This window comes from Chanodichthys erythropterus, chromosome 10, assembly GCF_024489055.1.
Source record: "Chanodichthys erythropterus isolate Z2021 chromosome 10, ASM2448905v1, whole genome shotgun sequence".
Classification (NCBI taxonomy): Eukaryota; Metazoa; Chordata; class Actinopteri; order Cypriniformes; family Xenocyprididae; genus Chanodichthys; species Chanodichthys erythropterus.
In genome coordinates, this window is record NC_090230.1 from 7,762,403 (window position 1) to 7,784,683 (window position 22,281).

The 22,281-nt window shown below is 37.2% G+C and overlaps 1 protein-coding gene across 1 annotated transcript in view; it reads left to right on the plus strand.

Moving 5' to 3' along the window:
* Positions 1–19,082, plus strand: part of smc3 (structural maintenance of chromosomes 3) — a 34,525-nt gene extending 15,443 nt beyond the window's left edge. Inside the window, exons 12-29 of the mRNA XM_067395921.1 lie at positions 6,315–6,436; positions 7,543–7,756; positions 7,909–8,012; positions 8,278–8,377; positions 10,206–10,366; positions 10,475–10,616; positions 12,119–12,269; positions 12,358–12,508; positions 13,061–13,214; positions 13,315–13,473; positions 14,155–14,262; positions 14,348–14,456; positions 14,546–14,793; positions 16,087–16,299; positions 17,421–17,609; positions 17,712–17,889; positions 18,119–18,225; positions 18,379–19,082. Of these exons, the coding sequence (XP_067252022.1) occupies positions 6,315–6,436; positions 7,543–7,756; positions 7,909–8,012; positions 8,278–8,377; positions 10,206–10,366; positions 10,475–10,616; positions 12,119–12,269; positions 12,358–12,508; positions 13,061–13,214; positions 13,315–13,473; positions 14,155–14,262; positions 14,348–14,456; positions 14,546–14,793; positions 16,087–16,299; positions 17,421–17,609; positions 17,712–17,889; positions 18,119–18,225; positions 18,379–18,450 (2,682 nt within the window). The 3' untranslated portion in view covers positions 18,451–19,082. The remainder of the gene's footprint in view (positions 1–6,314; positions 6,437–7,542; positions 7,757–7,908; positions 8,013–8,277; positions 8,378–10,205; positions 10,367–10,474; positions 10,617–12,118; positions 12,270–12,357; positions 12,509–13,060; positions 13,215–13,314; positions 13,474–14,154; positions 14,263–14,347; positions 14,457–14,545; positions 14,794–16,086; positions 16,300–17,420; positions 17,610–17,711; positions 17,890–18,118; positions 18,226–18,378) is intronic.
* The last annotated feature ends 3,199 nt before the right edge of the window (positions 19,083–22,281 follow it).

Sequence of the window (22,281 nt, forward strand, 5' to 3'; positions counted from 1 at the left end):
ACATAGTGAGGAGAGCTCTACCATTTTTAATGCTGTCATTTTGCATAATTTACAATGCATAATGCATAAAATTAATATGTAATTAAATGTAATGGTAGGCTATGCAATTAAAATTAATTTCAATAAATAAAAATACTGTTAAAAATCACACATTATTTGTTTCACATGTAGTAGACCATTTTTGTGCCGTGGGTAATAGGATTTTCCACCCCGCTACCACCGCAAGTATATTTCAAACCTGTGGGAAGCACTGCATTACTCCAGTGTTAATGCCACATTGAATTGTTCAGTACAACATCCACGCTTCAATACGTGCATGTGAATTTTTTTTTTTTGTGCATTTTATTTCTCTTCGAATTGGCTCTGTTTGTGTGCCCACGAGTCTACGTGCTGAGATGAGTAAATATCCAATCACTATGCACTAAAGTTAGGGGGTGCTTAGCCACGCTTGCAATGCCGGTGTGAGATTTCACACTTTAACAGGGTGAGTGGTGAAATGAGGTTGCAGTATGAGAAAGCACCATCTTTCAAATTTGTGGTCTGGATAGCGGTGTACGATATCACGATTTTTGATCGTGTATGATTAATGATTATGGATGTCTCCATAATCTGTTTTTGAAGAAATACTGTAGCAGTGCTCCAGACTGTGCCTAAAACGGTTGCATTTGCGACCAAAAATATTAATTTGCGAATGGTATTTTTTGCTGAGGTCACCATTGGCGACCATACAAATTTTTTTACATGTTTTTTTTACATGTCATACATGTTTTTTGCGTATTCTGTGACTAGTAGCCTATCGCATCATTTGTTGTGTTGACGTAATTAAATGAGATGCTGCGTGTGAAAGTTTCACTGAGTTAGAGGTGTCTTATATTTTGTGAATGTGAATTGTGATTTATTTCAGAGTAAATTATCAATTATCAGAGCAGTTCTCAATTAATCATTAGCACACATTTGTCAACCGATTGCTTAAAGGTACAATTTGTGATATTTTTTTTCCGCCAGAAGCCTATTCAAAACAAAGGCGTAGTTTGATGACGGCAAGTTTTAGAGCGGAAACTTCAACGGACGGTGCAAAAGAATAGGGATTGGAGTCTGGAAGAACTCATGTTCGTGGATGCGATTATTAACTTTACTGTAGTATGAAACAGAGCAGGACCGAGTGTTGCTGGAGCTGAAGGAGGAGCTGGAGCGATTGATCAACACACGCCTCACGAGCAGCGGGACTTTTATTATGACACAGTTGCCGGCGTCGCTTCCGCTTTTCCGGTCATGAGTTTACGGGACCTGTCCTTGTCGACAGAACCAGCGGCAGATGGCAAACTGTAATTATGTTCCATAAATAAGTAACACAATCCACCATAAAACGTGCAAGAAGTAAATAAGGAACTGCTTGAAGCAAGCTAGTGGTTTGCTGGACGCTAGACACTACTTCCGCATTTGTCCACGACACTGTTGTCATGTGGTTTCTACGTCAGTAAAGGCGGTAAAAAAGTTAACTGACGTCATTGACAGGCGACTGCACTGCCTCGTGTCACTGTTTAGAATGGGAATTTTCTCATGATTTACAAGTAGTTGTAAACATTAGAGATATTGTTAGTAATCAGCTGGACAAAATATATAACACTAGCCTAGTGGTTTTTGGATATTTTACTGCAAAAATTTTACATATTGTACCTTTAATATGAACTAATGAATTTGTGTAAATTGACATCCCTACTGGCAACCATTTGCATGTGTTCTCTGTGGAGGTGCCATGATCATGAAAACACCGACATACAGCAAAGCTGTATTGGAGTTCAGCGATCTCCATTTAAGGTATGGTGCTTAAATGAAAGTGTCATCCAGCCAGTCTGTGTTCTGTCATGGATCTCGACTGCATTGTTTGCGATAGTGGTTGTTGATTGTACTTAGGCAACCTCTGAATGTACGGTCTTTTTTTGTTTTTGTTTAACCGTTGTTTTAGTAGAGAAACATTAATGCAACTTGGAATTATTGGAATTACTATTAGGAATTTCTCTGTTATACAGGGTATCCGCGGGGCATTAAAAAGCATTAAAAGTCATTAAATGGATTTTGTGAAAATTAAGGCCTTAAATGGCATTAAAAGGCATTAAAAATCATTTAAATTTTATTTTTTAGATAGTTTTGAAGGAAAATAATACCATTTTTATATTGAATATAGCCTTCATAATTAATAACTTTGATTTGCTGTCGTAAAATATGTACATTGGTGTGATACACATGCGGAACCATTTGGTAATTGCCTCCGGACGGACAGCAGCGGGCTGGGACCTGGAAATGGAAGGTTGAATCAGTGTTGCCAACTTAGCGACTTTTCAGACCCCTTTTGTGACCTTTCTCCAAGAAAGCGCATTGTGACGAATATACTTGTTAACCTGATCTAGCTTCTGAGACTCCCCGGTACTGCCGTGTGAGCACGAGGTCGTGCTTTCCTGCCGCATGCGCACCTCTCTCTGTGTCTGCTCTGTTCAATGAGTGACTGAGAGGAGCAGCGCATTCAGTTGAGGATGTGCGCTCTGTCAGAGAACAAATAAAATAGATACTATTGCTTCTAACCGGAGTGATCATTTTACATGTACATATAGCCAAAATCACTGCAACTTTCTTTATCTTATGTGTATGGTGATTTTGTCAGACAACATCTCGATTAAAAATCAGGATTTAGCACTGGTTTAACATGTCAGGGCTCGACTCTAGTGCTTGTCAAATAGTCTGGGTTAAAGGTGCCCTAGATTGTTTTTTTACAAGATGTAATATAAGTCCTAGATGTCCCCTGAATGTGTCTGTGAAGTTTCAGCTCAAAATACCCCATCGATTTTTTTTTTTTTTTTTAACTGACTATTTTGGGGCATCATTAACTATGCACTGATTTTTTTTCAGCACGGCCCCTTTAAGAGATGCGCTTCCTCTGCCCCACGAGCTCTCGACTATATTACAGTGCATTTACAAAGTTCACACAGCTAATATAACCCTCAAATGGATCTTTACAAGATGTTCGTCATGCATGCTTCGAATTATGTGAGTAAAGTATTTATTTAGATGGTTACGTTTGATTCTGTGTGAGTTTGAGGCTATGCTCTGTGGCTAAAGCTAACATTACACACTGTTGGAGAGCTTTATAAAGAATGAAGTTGTGTTTATGAATTATACAGACTGCAAGTGTTTAAAAATGAAAATAGCAACGACTCTCGTCTCCGTGAATACAGTAAGAAATGATGGTAACTTTAACCACGGTTAACAGTATATTAGCAACAAGCTAATTTAACATTTAGAAAGACAATTTACAAATATCACTAAAAATATCATGATATCATGGATCATGTCAGTTATTATTGCTCCATCTGCCATTTTTCGCTGTTGTTCTTGCTTGCTTACCTTGTCTGTGCACAGATCCAGACGTTAATACAGCCTTTCCTTGTCTAATGCGTCGAATGGGCTGGCATTATGCAAATATTGGGGTCATACATATTAATGGTCCCGACTGTTACGTAACAGTCGGTGTTATGTTGAGATCCGAGTGTTTTCCGGAAGTCTTTTAAACAAATGAGATTTACATTAGGAGGAGGAAACAATGAGGTTTGAAACTCAATGTATGTCTTTTCCATGTACTGAACTTTTGTTATTCAACTATGCTGAGGTAAATTCAAATTCTGATTCTAGGGCACCTTTAAGTGTATTTTTTTGAAGGGGGCAAGTGAAAGAGATTTCTTTTCCTGATTTAAAATGTCTGATTAAAAAAAAAAAAAAACGCGAGTGACTGATATTTATTACATTTAGTGTAAGTGGCTGTATAATGTAGTGATAACAAGGTTGCGCTGTTGAGGCTCATGCACCATCTCGAGGAGAAATGGAAACATGAGCGAAGCACACACAAAAATAAGTTTTTATAACTTGATACAGGTAAGCAAAATCACACGACCAAGAATGCTGTTTTCCTAAATAGGCTACCATCATGATTAAAAACGTGACACTGATTTAATACAACAGTTCAGTTAACAAATACTTAATATTGTCACTTACATTTTAGAAGGAACATTGACTGTTTTTGTTCTATTTTTGTAGTTTGTTGCTTTTGTTCTTGCTGCAAAAAACAAAGATCACAGCAGAACCATATCGCAACACTCAGCCTTGTTTTCATTACTGAATGATTCAGCGTTTTGAATGAATCAGTTTAATGCAGTTGTAATTTTAATTTTTTTTTTGTAAATTTGTAAATTATTTAATTTGATTGGTAACAGCCCTTAGTGTCATATTCTAGTTAAATTTATTGATCGAATTTAAAATGAAGAATTTAGATGAATCTTACATTTTACATGACTCGTACAAGAATCATACAAGTGAATGAAAAGGCTTAATGTCGAGCCCTGTATGTAGTCTTAATGGGCTGTGTTTCAGTCAACATTTCATACTGTCTGACAACAAAAACAGAAAAATATATAGATGAAACAATTTTATTGGGAATTTGGCTGTATCAAAATATATTATGTGAGCAAAAAGGGTAGCACCAGAGAAGCAAACAAATGTTGGGTTGATACTTGGCATAATGCGAATACAACAATGACATGATGAATATTCTAATTGACGTATGACGTCATCTATTGACATTTAACGACTCGTGTGTGTGTGTGTGTGTGTGTGTGTGTGTGTGTGTGTGTGTGTGTGTGTGTATATATATATATATATATATATATATAATATATATATATATATATATATATATATATATATATATATATATATATATATATATATATATATATATATATGTATGTATATATATATATATGTGTGTGTGTGTATATATATATATATATATATATATATATATATGTATATATGTATATATATATGTATATATATATATATATACACACATATATGTATGTGAACCCCTTGCAGAATCTGAAAATGAAAATGAGAATTATTTTAATAAAATAAGAGGGATAATAAAAAAATGCATGTTATTTTTTGTTTAGTACTGTCCTGAGTAAGAGATTTTACATAAAAGATGTTTGCATTTAGTTCACAAGACAAAACAATAGCTGAATTTAATAAAATAACCCCATTCATAAGTATGTGAACCATTGATTCTCAATACCGTATGTGGTTACCTGATGATCCACGACTGTTTTTTTTGTTTTGTGATGGTTGTTCATGAGTCTCTTGTTTGTCCTGAGCAGTTAAACTGAGCTCTGTTCATCAGAAAATTCCTCCAAGTCCTGCAGTTTCATCAGTTTTCAAGCATTTTTGCATATTTGAACCCTTTCCAGCAGTGACTGTATGATTTTGTGACATGTTTAGGTGACCTTCTCTAAGGCACTTCTGTGGGCATGTGTGCGCACATAAAACGGCATGCGATTGTGGATGGAGATCTTTTGCCTCTTCTTGCTTATGAATTCTTTAAAAATGCTTGAGTGTTTTAAATTGGCAAGACTTAAAAACACATGCAAATAATAAATTTTCACTATATGATGGTTAAATGCAATTAATCTGCAGTATTGTTGCATCCCAAGTGTTCAGTGTCTCACGAAATCATTCTAATTGGCTGATTTTCTGCTTAAGAAACATTTCTTATTATTATCAACATTCGATAACATGCAATTTTCTTTTTTACTTTCCTTGTTTGTGTGGCGTGCATATAAACACTCATATTTCTTCAAACAAATACCCACCTGCTGCTTGAAGTAGCTATTGCACAAATAAAGTGATGACTGAATTCACACACACAAACACACAGGTTTGATACACATTCTCACAAAGGCAAACACACTCATGTATACACACTGAGAGCCAGAGAGCTGCAGGAAGTGCTGGCAGGCACTAGTGAACAGAGGGTCCGCAGTGTCTCCGTCTGCGTCACTAACTACACATGCTCACTCCAGCCTGGGCTCACATCCAGACGCAAACACACACATAATGCTTGTGTATCCCTGTATGTGTGAAATACACACTTTTGGTCATCCTTCCCACAGCCCGGCTTGGCTTATAGAGGGATTAGCCCCACCTGGCCAAGTGTGTGTGTTTTCCTATGAAGGAGAGGCAGAAATGCGTCATTTGCCCTTTGATTGGTGAATGTAGGTTTGCTCAAATGGAGATCCCCTTTGTTCTGCTCATGACGCTGAATCTACACACCTGTTTGTGTGCATTTCATTCTTCATTTAAATATGAACACCTCCTCATGCATCTGTGCAAAATATATTTAGGCTTTCTATCAAAAGAGGCGAAACTCATGAATTGATGTTGTTTCTTGTGATTCAATACTGAATCCCCTCTCGCTTCCTGTCCAACAGAAACGACTGCTCAAAGAACGTCAGAAGCTTTTGGAGAAGATTGAAGAAAAACAGAAGGAGCTGCAGGAAACGGAACCCAAATTTAACGCTGTGAAAGAAAAAGAGGAGCGAGGAATTGCCCGGTAAACTCTTGAAAGGGAATAAAGTGGGGAGTGCTGTTTTCTTTCTTGTATTGACGTATTTCCTTTTGAAACAGGAAGTTGGGGTGGGGCATATTGGGTGCATTCTAATTTGCATATATATGCACTATTTTATGCCTTTTTGAAGTATGAATAGTGCGAGTGGTGCCTTCACACTGAAAATGAAAGCATTAGATTACCCAAAAGTAAAATTTCTGTCATTAATTACTCACCCTCATGTCGTTCCAAACAAATTAAGATATTGCTGATGAAATCCAAGAGTTTTTATTTTTTTATCCCCAATAGAAAGCAACGTAATTACCATCATTCAGTGTTCAGAAAAGTAGCAAAGACATTGTTAAAATAGTCAACGTAGGGCTGGGCGATATGGCTGAAAAACTGTATCACGATATCAGTGTTTCATATCGGTCGATATCGATAATTATTGATATTTTTTTATGACCCATTTAAAATAAGGACTAGGAGAAAAATATATTACATTTAAACATTTTTATTTTAAACTTAAACTTCCTCTTATCATAATCCCCTCAGTTATTAAGACAGAAATGTCAACAACCATGGAAAACTCAAATAATTAAAATGTAAACATAAGTCCAAAGTTGGGTGACCACCCATCCCGCATTTTGCAGGACAGTCCCGAAATTAGGAGCTTTGTCCCGCAAGAATTAAGTAGTGTCCCGCATTTAATTTGTCATTTTTTTTTTCATCCCTAAAATTACAAGTTCAGAAATTCAGCGCTTCCGTGTTTACGTCTGAATGACGACTCAGTATTGGCCATCTCCTGCGTCAGCATCACATGCATTCTGACGTGGTGCTCATGTGAACAACTTCGGACAATAATGAGCCAGCATTCAGACAGAAACACAACACCCCTAATGTACAGTATTAATTTTTAATTCAAGTCTTAAAAAGGTCTAAAAAAAAAAAAAGCCTTAAATTTGACTTTACAAAATATGCAGCAACCCAATTTTATTTCACAAAATGTCACATTAAGGAAGACCGATGCATTGCAAATGCTGTTTTGTATATTTTAACCAATAGTTGAAGTATGATTTATTATGGATTCATTTGTTCATGTTTTTTTCCAGACTGGCTCAAGCCACACAAGAGCGAACAGACCTGTATGCCAAACAGGGCCGAGGCAGCCAGTTCACCTCTAAAGAAGAGAGGGACAAATGGATCAAGAAAGAGCTGAAATCTCTGGATCAAGCCATCAATGACAAGAAACGGCAGATCGCCGCCATACACAAAGATCTGGAGGACACGGAGGCCAATAAAGAGAGAAACCTGGAACAGTACACTGTAAGATTTGTTAAAAGCTTGTCTTCGTATTGAACAGCAGGGGACATATTTTTTTTTTTTTTTTTTTTTTTTTTTTTTTTTTTTACTTTTGCCAGCTTTGCAGATGGATTTGAATTTATAACATTTCTTCCCAAATTTGATTTCGGCCACAGAAACTGGACCAGGACTTGAACGAAGTGAAGACTCGAGTAGAGGAGTTGGATAAGAAGTACTACGAGGTGAAGAACCGAAAGGATGAACTTCAGAGCGAGAGAAAGTAAGAAACTCCTGTTCTTATTCCCAACGCATCATGGGAACATGTCTTGCTTTGGCCCATTTTCCAGCACCCCCCCTTTCTTATTACCTGAACGAACCATTCCTCCCCTCACCTGGCATTTTAGTTATTAATAATCCACGAGCCATAGGTTTCACAGCACGATGAGGCTTGACGCATGGGCTATAGAATAGGGTCTCCTGCTGAACCCAGGCATAGTGTTTGTGAGCCAGAGCTGATGGGTGTGTCTGTGTCCCTCCTCCTGTAGCTACCTGTGGAGGGAGGAGAACGCAGAACAGCAGGCGCTGGCAGCCAAACGAGAAGACCTGGAGAAGAAACAACAGCTACTGCGAGCAGCCACCGGAAAGGTTAGAAACCAAAACAGACATAGATGCAGGTTGCTGGTCTTGTCGTCTGTGCATTATTTTCATTTTTTGGTAACACTTTATTTTACAGTACGTATACTTTCTTGGTACATATATAGTAATTATATATAAAAGAGTGGTAAAAGAGTGGTAACACAAGGTACTTACCTGACATGTATGTACATGGAAACTAATAAGAAACACTGCTGTACTTTCTGCTGTCCTTGTACTTACTATGAACGTACTAGTGAATACACCAGTTAGTTAATACGTAAGTTGCACATTACTTAGTTTGGGGGGGTTCCTGTTAGTACCCACACTTGTCTGTAAGTATTAGATAGTTACTGTGTATATACACCATTTGTAAGTACAGTAATGTGTCTTACAAGTTACCATAAATAAGTGTCTGTTACTACCCACACTTGTCCGTAAGTACAACATAGTTACCATGTACATACCATTAGTAAGTACAGTAATGTGTCTGTAATTTACCATATACTGACACTATAAGTAAGCGCCTGTTATTACCCAACACTTGTCTATAGACACTTGTACCAAGAATGTATACGTACTGTAAAATAAAGTGCTACCCTTTTTTTATATAATATTTATTTATAATTATAGAGTAGGGCTGCACAATTTGGGGGGAAAATGTAATGTAATCCCCCCACTCCCCTTTCTATGGGATTTTTTTTTTTCTCACAAAAAAACCCTCTTTATTAATTGCGTCATTAATTGCTGTCTTGTTTTTGTAGGGCTGTACTATTTGGCCTTTTTTTTAGTTATATATCAATATGACTAATAATAATAATATTTGTCATAATAATTATAATATAAAAAATAATTATTATTATATTATAAAATAAAATAGTAAACAAAATAACAAGTATTACCATTGTTATATTTCACTGTAAAATAAACAGGAAAAAATACTTTTTATTTTACAGTACAACCGTAAATTACTAATATTTATGTCATACCTTATTTTTTTTCAATGTCAAATGTTAAACCAAGCTTTCATTTTGCAGTTAAACCGCAGGTGACTGACTTTTTGACTGTTTTAAAAAAAAATAGCTTTAAGGGCTCTTAAAGCTATTTTTTTTAAAACAGTCAGTTTAACCCGTTGACACATTCAATCACGATGGTGTGATCGTTCTAGGCTGGTCCCTAGAGCATACGATAACACCGGTGTGATTAGAACATTTAGTGCATCACATGATCAACTGCTAAATTCAAATGTGCTTTTTGCACTTTGACTGGCACTGAGCCAGAGACAGACGCGCTCAGCGCTTGCCATATATCACAAATATGCAGTGTTTTTAACCACATAATGTTTATTTTAGGTTTCAGACATTTAAATACACAAGTACTAACAAAACAATTCATTTAGTGTTTTCAAAATACAGAAGCATTTCCCACAGGAATAGGAAGATAGTTGGTTCAGGCGCATGTTACATTCCCAAATGCAACCTTTGCGATTTGATAATCATGCCAAGCCATATCACAATTTCAGTTTTATTGCGATTAATTGTGCAACCCTACCTCAGAGTTCATTATATGTAACCAATATGTATTTCAAATGAAATGCCACCTACATAGGTTCACTGTGCATCGGCTGCACTGAACCATATCTGCTAAGCTCAACTTGGCTGCTGGATCGTTTCTCATGGACTGAGTCAGTCACTAATTATAGCAACCCTCCCACGTTACAAAAATATACATCAGTATAGATGAACTCAGATTTTCATAACTTTAGTTCGTCATCTGGGCTTGAAATGAAAATATGAACTTGGACGTGCAATGTTTTACGTATTGTTTGTTTTTTCTCCAGGCTATCTTGAATGGTATTGACAGCATTAATAAAGTATTGGAACATTTCCGCCGGAAGGGCATCAACCAGCATGTCATCAACGGTTATCACGGCATCGTCATGAATAACTTTGAGTGCGAGCCTGCCTTCTACACCTGTGTGGAGGTGACTGCCGGCACCAGGTCAGATACACCATTTATTATTAGTGTTTCCTGCATGTGTCACGCAGATTTTTGTGGCAGAGTGTGTTGACTGTAACCGAGTTGTGTGTGTTGGTGGTGTTTATTCAGGCTGTTTTACCACATTGTGGAAACAGATGAAGTGAGCACCAAGATTCTGATGGAGTTTAATAAGATGAACTTGCCTGGAGAGGTCACCTTCCTGCCTCTCAGCAAACTGGACGTCAGGGACACCGCTTACCCTGAGACTAACGTAAGCTTACCACATGTTCACCTTCACCACTGACATGACATTTAAAATGGGCCCTCTTTTCTTACTCAGTGTCAGTATGAAATGAAATTTCAATCTTGTTTTCAAAATGCATGTTATTTATCTTAATGTACATGATTCATCCATGTTTTTTTTTTTTTTTTTTTTTTTTTTTTAGCATTTTTGAACTTGTAATTTAATCAACTCAGCTTTTCTGATGAAGCAACAGACTTCTCTCTGTTGACGTCTACAGGACTTCTCCAATCATGTAGACCGCTTAAACCCCACCCCATTATTATGATTACCTACAAGCTAGCATTCTGATCTGACCCCATCCAATCAACAACAGATTGAGAGAACAAAGACAACCTTTTTTCGATAATCCTTTTGACTTGGATGTATGTCACAATATGGAATAAAAGATCTGTCCATATGTCTGTTATCATTGTGACTTGTGCACAATTTATCAGTACACTTTAAAATGCGGTCACTTTTACAGTTGCTTGGGAACAGTTTTTGGTATTTGTGCAATCTGAAGTTTCGTGTGGGGGACAAAAAAGTTCCAATGCATGCAAATTTTGCTCTCGTTCAAATTGGTCATGAATTCGCCCCATTGACCAATAGAAAGCTTTTTGGTTTGAAAGTGACTTCTGTGTTAGCAGTGCTGCAAAATTTAGGTAAAATAATCTAATACTCCCCAGGAAAAAAGTCTGGCTTCATTCTGGAATGTCCACTTTACTGTTTTTATCAATGGACAGGACAGGACTTGGTTTTATTATTATTATTATTATTATTATTTTTACATTATGGAAGTAAAAATGGTTGACTTTAAAAATGAAGCTTATTTATCTTCTATTATTTATTAAATTTTTTGCTATTTTTTGCTGTTCTATTAAAGTCCCCCTGAAATCAAAATTTAAGTTTTATAATTTATAATAGGTTATGAATAAGCTGGTGTGTTCCAAAACAATGACAAAATTCCCATTCAGGAGATATAAGCATTCAAAACTGACAGTCTCTCACTTCCGCTAAAATGGATCACGGTCACGATTTTCATGACATCACATCGCACTTCAGCTTCTCGTCAGATCTTCTGTCCAATCAAATGCTCTCTAGATTCTGAAGTCCCACCCCTCCTACACTATAAACAGACACTGAAGCTTTGCCTAAATTCGGTCACTTGTTCACATATTTAGTAGTTTCTACATGGTGAATGGCACAAAGTGCACTATATAGAGAATAGGGAACAATTCAGACAGTGTAAATACGCTTTCCATTGACGCAAATAAAATCTGTTTGTCACGTTAGTTCCACATGAACCGCCGCTCTGACCAAGCTGTTATATAAATGAAACGCTATTGGCTATTTTAAAAAAGGGGTGGAGTTGTTCGATATCCCATCCCGTCTTCCAGTTTCAGTTGAAATTACGTCAACACATTGAATAATGCTGCACGTTCCAAGACACTTCAGTGGGCCTTAAAGTGGAAAATACATTTTTTTTGTAGGATGCAATCCCCATGATCAGCAAGCTTCGTTACAGTCCGAACTTCGACAAGGCCTTCAAACACGTGTTTGGGAAGACACTGATCTGCCGCAGTATGGAAGTGTCCACTCAGCTGGCTCGAGCTTTCACCATGGACTGCATCACTCTGGAGGGTAAACAAATACTTTCCTATATGTTGTTTTTTATTATTCAAATGATTTTTGAGTCCTTGTCATTGTGTTGTTTTGGTATGTGCAACAGGTGATCAGGTGAGTCATCGTGGTGCTCTGACTGGTGGCTACTACGACACGCGTAAGTCCCGTCTGGAACTGCAGAAGGACATGAGGAAGGCAGAGGAGGAGCTTGGAGAACTGGAGGCCAAACTCAATGAGAACCTGCGTAGAAACATTGAACATATCCTCCTCATATACACCTTACACAAAAGGTTACTTATGATGGAGTGGCTTGAATTCGAAAAGATTGTAAAGTCCTACTTGTGTGTGTCTTGGCCAGTAGAGCATGCTGGTGTAATCGGCCTAGAATGACACAAGGTCAGAGAGGATCATTGAATGAGTCAGCCAGTCATTAATGTCTATGTGGTCATGTGTTAGCTGCGCACATAGTGTTATATTAGGAATGAAGGTTGAGAGAATGTGTAACTGGATTGAAGGATGTGATTCTCAAGGCCTTGAGTGATATTCATTTAAAGCTAGTTTGAGTCCTTGTTCGAATCACACTAGATTTGCATGGCTCATACTCAACTCTATATATATATATATATTTATTATATATATATAAGAATACAAAAATATAAAAGTAAATTCAAAATATTAGTAAATAATATAATGGTATATAAATAATACTAAAATAACGCTGTCAAGAAGCAGATTAGCTCAAGTGATGCAGCTTTTCAGGATTAAACTGTATCATGTATCAGTTCTTGTGCTCCTTAACTCAGTTTTTCACGTATCAATAATGAAATTGACCAGCTGATGAATCAAATGCAGCAAATCGAGACCCAGCAGAGGAAGTTCAAGGCATCCAGAGACAGTATACTGTCTGAGATGAAAATGCTGAAGGAGAAGAGACAGCAGTCAGAGAAAACCTTCATGCCTAAGGTAACGCATACTACTATTTTTTTTTCAAGTGCTAATATTATAACTACCATTATTTCTCTACCAGATCTTTAATTTTATTTCACTCTATTGTAACCCCCAGCAACGCAGTCTTCAGAGTCTTGAGGCCAGTCTACACGCCATGGAGAGCACACGGGAGTCTCTCAAGGCAGAGCTGGGAACGGACCTGCTATCTCAGCTCAGTTTAGAAGACCAACGCAGAGTGGACGACCTCAATGACGAGATCAGGCAGCTGCAACAGGTTGGGCTGCTTGATTTAAAGTCATGAACAATTATTTTGGTCTATATTGAGACAATTTCATATTGACTTTGGAAACATTGTGAATTTATTAAATTGTAAAAAAAACAAAAAAAAAACATATTTTATATATATATATATATATATATATATATATATGTATATATGTATATATGTATATATGTATATATATATGTATATATGTATATAACATGAGACATGCCCTACATTGTATGTGTGATGAGTCCATACAGTGGCTGTAATCTCATCTGAAAAGTGTTAGTCAGTCTGATGCTCTGTTAGATGTGTGCGAGAATAATCGCTGAAGCCTGAGGCCACATCTGCAGCTCTTTACCACCTCCAGCCTGACACATGACACACATGGCAGACAATTAAAAAGCTACTTTAAATGTTGTATAACCGGCCCACATCATTAGCCTTTGTTATTTTTGCCTTGAATTTGGTTTGCTGATTTGTCTGCTTTAGTGGCTTAGCCTTCAAGCATATGCATATCATTTTCATTTATTCTTTTAGATGAACATTCACGTGGCCAAAAGCCAGATCTTCAGGGTTTTTATTTAAGTCTAAATTGACTTTATAATTAATGATTAAAGCCAAACATGTGGCTTTTGGCCCTTCAGTCTGTGGTCATTTAATTTCATGTGTGCCATGTTTTTGCCATAGGACAACAGACAGCTGCTGAATGAGAGAATTAAGTTGGAGGGAATCATGACCAGGGTGGAGACGTACCTCAATGAGAACCTGCGCAAACGTCTCGACCAAGTCGAGCAGGTGAATATAGCAGTTTTCCTTATTGGCAGAATGACATGTATGAAATACAATGCCATATAGTGCACTAAAAAGTGTGTTTGTGTAGGAATTGAATGAACTGAGAGAAACTGAAGGAGGAACCGTCCTCACTGCGACAACGTCGGAGTTGGATGGCATTAATAAACGCATAAAAGACACTCTGGCTCGCTCTGAGGGTGAGTAAAGACTAAAATCATTTTTTATTTGTTTTTTAGGTGTTCCATGTCTCACAACTTTTGTTCCATTTTGTTCACTCATTTTTCAGATTTGGACTCCCTCATTGATAAGACAGAGGTGGAAATAAAGGATCATCAGAAGAGTATGGAGCGCTGGAAGAACATTGAGAAGGAGCAGAACGAAGCCATCAATCATGACACTAAGGAGCTGGAGAAGATGACCAACAGACAGGGCATGTTACTAAAGAAGAAAGAAGAATGCATGAAGAAGATCAGAGAGCTGGGCTCCTTGCCGCAGGAGGCCTTTGAGAAGTACCAAACGCTCACTCTCAAACAGGTACACAGCTGTTATGGAAAACTGGAGCTTGTTTTGGGGTTTTTTTTAACCATGAAATGCAAAGTTTTTTTCCCCCTGTAGTCAAAAGTTCATGGTCAAGTTACTAAAAATTGTCCATATAATTTCCAATGACTGATTTAGAGTGATATCAAACTGTATTTTCCTTCTTGACGCAAATGAGGTCATTAATGAGTATTATGTAATCGTATGAAGACCATGTTTTGTCCGGATGCCCTTGAAGAAGCCTCTTACCACCTTCTTGGCTCATGTCTGGCTTTAGTTTTTCCTCTCATCCCCTCACAGTCTCGTAGCTCTCTCCCACCTGTCTCATATTCTTTCTCTTAGTTGATCTTCCTCCTCCCTCTCCACCTCTCCAGTCAGGGGCTCTATTGTGTGTCAGCCCTCCTACACAGAGGTGACTCATTCTTTATTACCCCATGCTTGCGCTCTTGTTTTTTCACCCTCTCTTGGTGAACTTGAGTGTGTGGAGTTGAGGAGGGAGGTTGAATCATGCCATCTCTGTCCGTTTCTTTAGCTATCTTCTGGAATCTTTTCTTGCAGGTTCAGAAGTGGTAATTATGGCATAACGTTCATTCAAGTGATTTTGTGCTGGACAAAATGTACATATTTTGTCATTTTCAAGATGATTTTTAATTAGGAGCTGATCCCAATCTGTGTTCACATTTGTTACTGTTCTATTCTACTAAGCCCCTAAGGCAGGCTGGCCAACTCTGGCCCTCGAAATCCACTTTCCTGCAGAGTGGAGCTTCAACCCTAATCAAACACGCTAATCAAGCTAATTAAAGTCTTTAGGATTACTTGAAAGCTGCAGTCTTGTGTGTTTGTTCAGGTCTGGAACTAAAAAAAAAAAAAAAAAAAAAACTGCAGAAAAGTGGATCTTGAGAGCCAGAGTTGCCCAGCCAGGGGGACATGGTGATTGAAAAATATATAAGATGGAGAGAGGTTTGTGTTCTCTCGCAGAAATTTGCATCCTCACACAAAAATGTTTCCATTTGCTTGCAAAATGTTCTTGTTCCATTGAGAAACTTAGTTTAGAAAGTTTATTGGTGTCTTGAGAAACTTTGCGTTCCCTCTCTCATTGTTTCCATTAGCAAATTGTTTACATTCCCTTAAAAAGTACATTTGCTCGCAAAGAACGCATCTTTTGTTTGGTGAACGGAAAGAATTGAAATATAATTTTTCCTTCCATCTCATATTCTTTTCCATCACCATGTCCCCTTGATACCATTTCATTTGTTTTGTGTTGTGTAATGATTTTGTGTGTCTGTTTAGTTGTTCAGGAAGCTGGAGCAGTGTAACACAGAGCTGAAAAAGTACAGCCACGTGAATAAAAAAGCCCTGGACCAGTTCGTCAATTTCTCAGAGCAGAAAGAGAAGTTGATTAAGAGACAGGACGAGCTGGACCGAGGATACAAATCCATCATGGAGCTCATGAACGTCCTGGAGCTGCGCAAATATGAGGCTATCCAGCTCACCTTCAAACAGGTACGACCATCAGTAAAGAAATGTTTACATTTCAATTTTTATTTTGCTTTATTTATTAAAAAATATAAACGACAAACAATGTAGCACTCTCAGATTTCAGGTCTTGAAACCAAATGAAAACCAAAATGAGTCTGAATGCGCAATTTTTCAAAATGAGTTTGTTTTTGTTTTTTTCACATTCTCCATTAAAAGACCTTCAAAATGATATATGGTTTGTTGGAATCGTTGGAAAAAAATGACTACACCCGTTTTACACACAAGTTTTCTGAAGATTCTAAAGCAAAATCACCCAGCAACGTTGCATCTTTTCCTCCAGTTGTTTTCCTAATAATAATTACTATATTAATTTATTTTATCTTTTGTTATTAAAAATAGGGACAAAGATGCAAATAACAGTAGTGCAAGTCAAGAGCAGCAAACGATTCCTTTTCTTTGATTGTTCGATTAACATTGAGACCTATATTAAGACCTACAGTAAAGCACAGATAGATTTTTTGCCTCCAACCGTTAACCATATGTTCATTTAATTTACTCACCAAGACAGGTATTTAGCAATACCGTAATTCTGTGTATGTGGAGATGGAGAGACGCGTCTTATGCACGTGCTTTGGAAAAGTCAGTCAGCGTGATCGTTTCACATATTTAAATTGGCAAGGCTTAACGCTCTGGTTCTCCTCACATGGAGGTCAAAAATTAACATTTTTCTAATTATTATTTATTGCAAAACATGTTTTACTCTAAAACTGAGAAAAACAAAGCCATAAAATATCAAAAAAATTAGCTTTCAGTAAGATTTTGTTTGTGCACACAAACAAAGGAGTACAAGTGTAACTATTTTTTTCAAGACCATTCAACCGTTTTGATTGAATCATGTCCATGATTTTTTTTGGTGTGTGTTCACATGGCTAGTGCCAAAACCTTTTATCAACTTTCGTACCATTTCGATGAAGTAAAAAAATTCTAAAAAGCCAAAACATAAAATCGTAAAATGTTTTGGTCAAAAATGACTAATGAGCACAGGAGGGAGACGTGCAAATGATAAACTTCCATGAAGACTCCCACCACAGTCAGCACAAAAACCATCTGTATCCTGTTTAATATTCTGCTTTGTCTCCCGGCAGGTGTCTAAGAATTTCAGCGAGGTATTTCAGAAGCTGGTGCCCGGTGGTAAAGCCACTCTGGTGATGAAGAAGGGAGACACTGAGGGTGGACAGTCTCAGGACGAGGGCGAGGGAGCAGACAGCGAGAGGGGATCTTCCTCTCAGAGCAGTGTGCCGAGTGTAGACCAGTTCACTGGTGTGGGAATCAGGGTAAGGGCAGGATGAAGAATCAAATGTTTGTGTGCTTTATGTATGTGCAGTTATTACTTGCTTAAACTTGACAAATCATGTTTTTGTGTGTGTGTACATCAGGTGTCATTCACAGGTAAACAGGGAGAGATGAGAGAGATGCAGCAGCTCTCTGGAGGTCAGAAGTCTCTGGTTGCTCTGGCTCTCATCTTTGCCATTCAGAAATGTGACCCTGCTCCTTTCTACCTGTTTGATGAAATCGACCAGGCTCTGGATGCCCAGCACAGAAAAGCAGTGTCAGGTACCATCAGCCAATGCATAGTTGACATTAGAGATGCACTGAAATTTCAGTCCTGAAAGTTCAAAAGAGGATAAAAAGCAGGAAATCTGGCCCAAAAATAAACAACTACATCAAAAGAAGTTATCTGGTTTTAATAAAAAGGGTTACTGGAGGGTTACAAGCTTCTGTTTGGAGAGAATTAGAAGTGGTTTTGCAGTGTATTAATGCTTTTTGTATTGCTGTCTTTCAGACATGATCGTGGAGCTGGCTGGACATGCTCAGTTCATCACCACGACCTTCAGACCTGAGCTTCTGGAGTCAGCTGATAAGTTCTACGGCGTCAAATTCAGAAACAAGGTAATGGGCATCAACCACCTTGATATGTATAGTAATTAGCAAATGAGTCTTGTGCATAGAAAATGAACTTTAAATGGAAGTCTTGTCAAGTTGAAGCTGCACAGATGAGGTCCCCAGGCTTACTATCGGTGTGTGTGTATGTGTGTTTGTTAGGTGAGTCACATCGATGTGATCTCAGCAGAGCAGGCGAAGGACTTTGTGGAGGACGACACCACTCACGGCTGAGAAACAAAACACCGCCATCACTCATTTTCCTTGTTTCTCACCTCTATTTCAACTGGTGTGTTTCCTTTTTAAAATCCCAGTTGGAATGAATGAATGAAAAGCAAAAGTTTGCTTTTCTTAATGTGCTTGGATTTGGAACAGGATGACTAATTGTTGTTTTACAATTTTATATTTTCTTTCCTCTTTGTTGATTCTCGTATTTCAAGGATAAAACACTGAACATTTTTTTGATTATTTGATAACGTGCTGCGCTTCACACTTGCTTCAGCCTGAGTTATTTAAAATTGAGGAAGTTCAGTCACTCAATTTCAGAGTTAAGCATCAGTAAGGGAACAAATGTAGTATGCTGAGACTGAATACACAGGTAGGTGTATGTTAAAGAGCTGCGGTTTGCAGTCTGCCGTTTGGCCCCAGTTCTCTCTTCCTCTCTACTAATAAACCAGCATGAGTTGTCCCATCATACTTGCCTTTTTAAGTGATATATGAAAACGGCTCATTTTGTAGTTTTTCCGAATGAGCCTAAATGTTTTTTTTATCATTGTTTTGTTGATGTTTCATTTATTCTTTAGGTCACTGTGATTATAGTCATGTGTTTTCTGTTACCCAAAAAGAATAAAATAACCCTGGTCTTTATCAAAGCTGATTTCACTGGTTTCTTGCCGCTAGAGGGCGCTGTCAAACATTTTACAGTTTTGATGTTATTACATCATAATGTGGTTGTACTGTGTTGCAAAGAAAAATAAGTGATTTGAAGGCTGCTTTTGGCATTAGCAAGTAAGTACTTTTTATGCATAACTTATTTTATACATACATTATTTACATATACATGTCTATATTTGTAAAATTAAATCTGATTTTGTAGGGTTTTTGGGCTTTTGAGAAGTTGTTCCTTATGAAACAAATCTCAAGGTAATATTTAAACACTGAGTCTACAATTTAAATAATTATTTGTAATATAATAAATATTTCTATTTTGTAACACCTCTGTCATTGTTTTCATCCCAGTGTCTTTCAAACCTGAGCTTATGCAGATCAGAGTTGCATGTGGAGATCAGGCTTTGGAAATGATCATGCTTGTCTGTAATAGGTTTGTAGTCATTCTGTTAAAGGTGAGTCATGTTCACTGAAATGTTCTGGGGATATTGGATCCTCTTTCCATATGCCAACAACACAAACACAATTTTATCTGTCAGATCTACTCAGCTGATCACTAAACTGATCCAAGAGTCCTTCGGGCCTGTCAGTCTCTCTTCTCTTCTCTTAACTGCTCGCGCTTCTCTCTGCCAGCAATCGCTCTCTTGCGACCTAGATCAGCCCCTTAACATAATCAACAGATGAAACCATCTCATAATCACGGGGAGGCCTCGATAAACCTCGCATAAATCTGTCCCTGCTTTACAGTCGTTCAACACACAAGTTAATTTGTTGTCTGACAGGTGCCGTGTCAAACCTATAACCGCTTGGTCCCTCCATGTGCCCTTGACTCTGTCTGTCTGTGAATAGCGTTAGGGTCCCATTAAACTTGTCAGTTTTGTGAGCAGTGGCCTGCTGGGAGAACAGATGCTGCTGTCTCAATGGCTCTTTTCACTGTCACGGGATGAACTTTCAGCTGCCTATACAGACGGCATCTTTTTTGGGCACATATAATGTAAACTAAAAAAAATATTGCTGCTTTTTTTTTTTTTTTTTTACATGGCAATTATTTATTAGTAAGTATACTTGCATTTTTTTTTAAATCTTAAGTAAAAGCAACTTTTCTTAGTGGACAAACATTTACATTCACATGGACTTAAGTCACAAACCTCTATATGTGACCAGTGATTCAAAAAATATTCTATTATCATTTCGTGTAGTTGTTTTTTGTAAAAAAGAGCTGAATCTGTTGTAACACAATTATTCAATTCACATTTATTTGTAGTGCTTTTCACAATACAGGTTTCAAAGCAGCTTTACAAAAAATGCACGTCAACAGTGACTGTGTCCAAGTTATGTAATTTCAACAAATCATGCAGTTATCTAACAATGTATTAATTTAAACAATGAATTAATTTAAGGCAGAAGCAATGAGCGCATTGAAGCAATGAATACATGTAACAAATGGTAACAAATGATTAGGATATATAGCAAAATTTGGAATGGTGCATGTTGATCTAAAGTTTGTGTCATCTTAAGTCCTCATAGTGGTCAGCATAATTTCTTCGCAGGTGTTGAGGCATCTGAATTCTTCACAAGAGGTTGGATCCAAATTGGAGCTGATGTACTCTAGTTACTTCGGGATGGGCGTCCCGAGATAAAACAGAAAAGCGAATGGAAAATAATTAACGTAGCTGCTATTCATAACATTAACCAAAGATAATCCTGTGCATTTGATCTGTTATAACTGGAGTGCATGGTTATGAGATGCATTATGTGAATGCTTGGCAAAAGAGATGTGTCTTTAAACTAGATTTAAACTGGGAGATTGAGTCTGAGCCTCGAGCATTATCAGGAAGGCTATCCCAGAGTTTAGGAGCCAAATGTGAAAACGCTCTCCCTCCTTTAGTAGACTTAGATATCCTTGGTACTACCAGAAGCCCAGAGTTGAGAGATTTTTAACTTCCTCTCCGGTAATTGCAGCAACGGTTTTTTTTTTTTTTTTTTTTTTTTTGCAAAGAACGTCATATTTACTTTTACATTTTGTTTGCATATTTATTTGTTTCAGTTGTTGTTTACTGGCTTGCAGATCTTTTAAATTTGACCCAGAAACTATGAGCTCTACATATAACCACTCGCTGAGGCGTCATTGTGTCATTGCCGATCCATTTTTACCCTTGTAAACCATCACCATGTCATAACCCTATGTGAAAAGGAATTTAAAGCTTGCCACTTTAAGTGGGAACTGCATTCGTTCCTTTTTTTTTAAAGCAGTTTTATGAGGTCATACAGGAGATCTGTGGGAGCAACAGCAACAAACTGGAATGAAGCTTTCATTATATTATATTATATTATATTATATTATATTATATGCACACTTTAACCATTATTGCTTTCCTGTTAAGTGATGGTTGAGTGTTTAAATCCAGTGTGGCATAAACATTGGGTTGTGTAGGGGCGAGTTACCGAGAATGGCAATCACAGCTGTGGCCGAACATTTTCAGAACAGCAATCTAGACTCGAGTAACGGAGCAACGTAATGACATAACACAGGTCTAATGAGCAGGTGCTAATTAGAACAAGGAGGATCGTCACATGGGTGCTGCTTTCTGTCGTTTTTAAAAAAGAAGACAGGAGAATTCTGTTTTTTTTGTTGTTGTTTTTTTTGTCATCTGAAAGTCATTTCCACCAATGTCGTTTCCAACGCATCTCTAATTATGTATTGTGTTTAATATTTCGAGATGGAAATTATTTAAACGTTCATAGAATAGAATAGCTGACTGACTTGGCTTGCTTATGCTAATATCACATCTAAAATGTTATTTATTTTATGTACAATTAAATAATAATTTGGTTTTTAAAATTAAGAATCATTTTTGCAAATTAAATATGGAAATGTTTAGGTTTATTTTACTGTGTTTAGGTTATAATAAAATTTACTAAATATGTTTTGATGTATTTTCATAGTTTAAGATTGCAAGTCATTTGAAAAGTAACAAATAAATGATGGCATAATAAAGGGTTTCTAAGAAGCTTTTAAATGAACTATTTCATGCACAGCTACACCTGTTCTTGTGGTTACAACTGTTTCTGAGGGCTTTTTGTGTGCAGTTGTCCTGCTGATGTGGAACATTTTTTTCCAGTGCTTGGAGTTTTAGTGTCATTCTCTAAACAGAATCTGCTTTCCTCAAGAATACT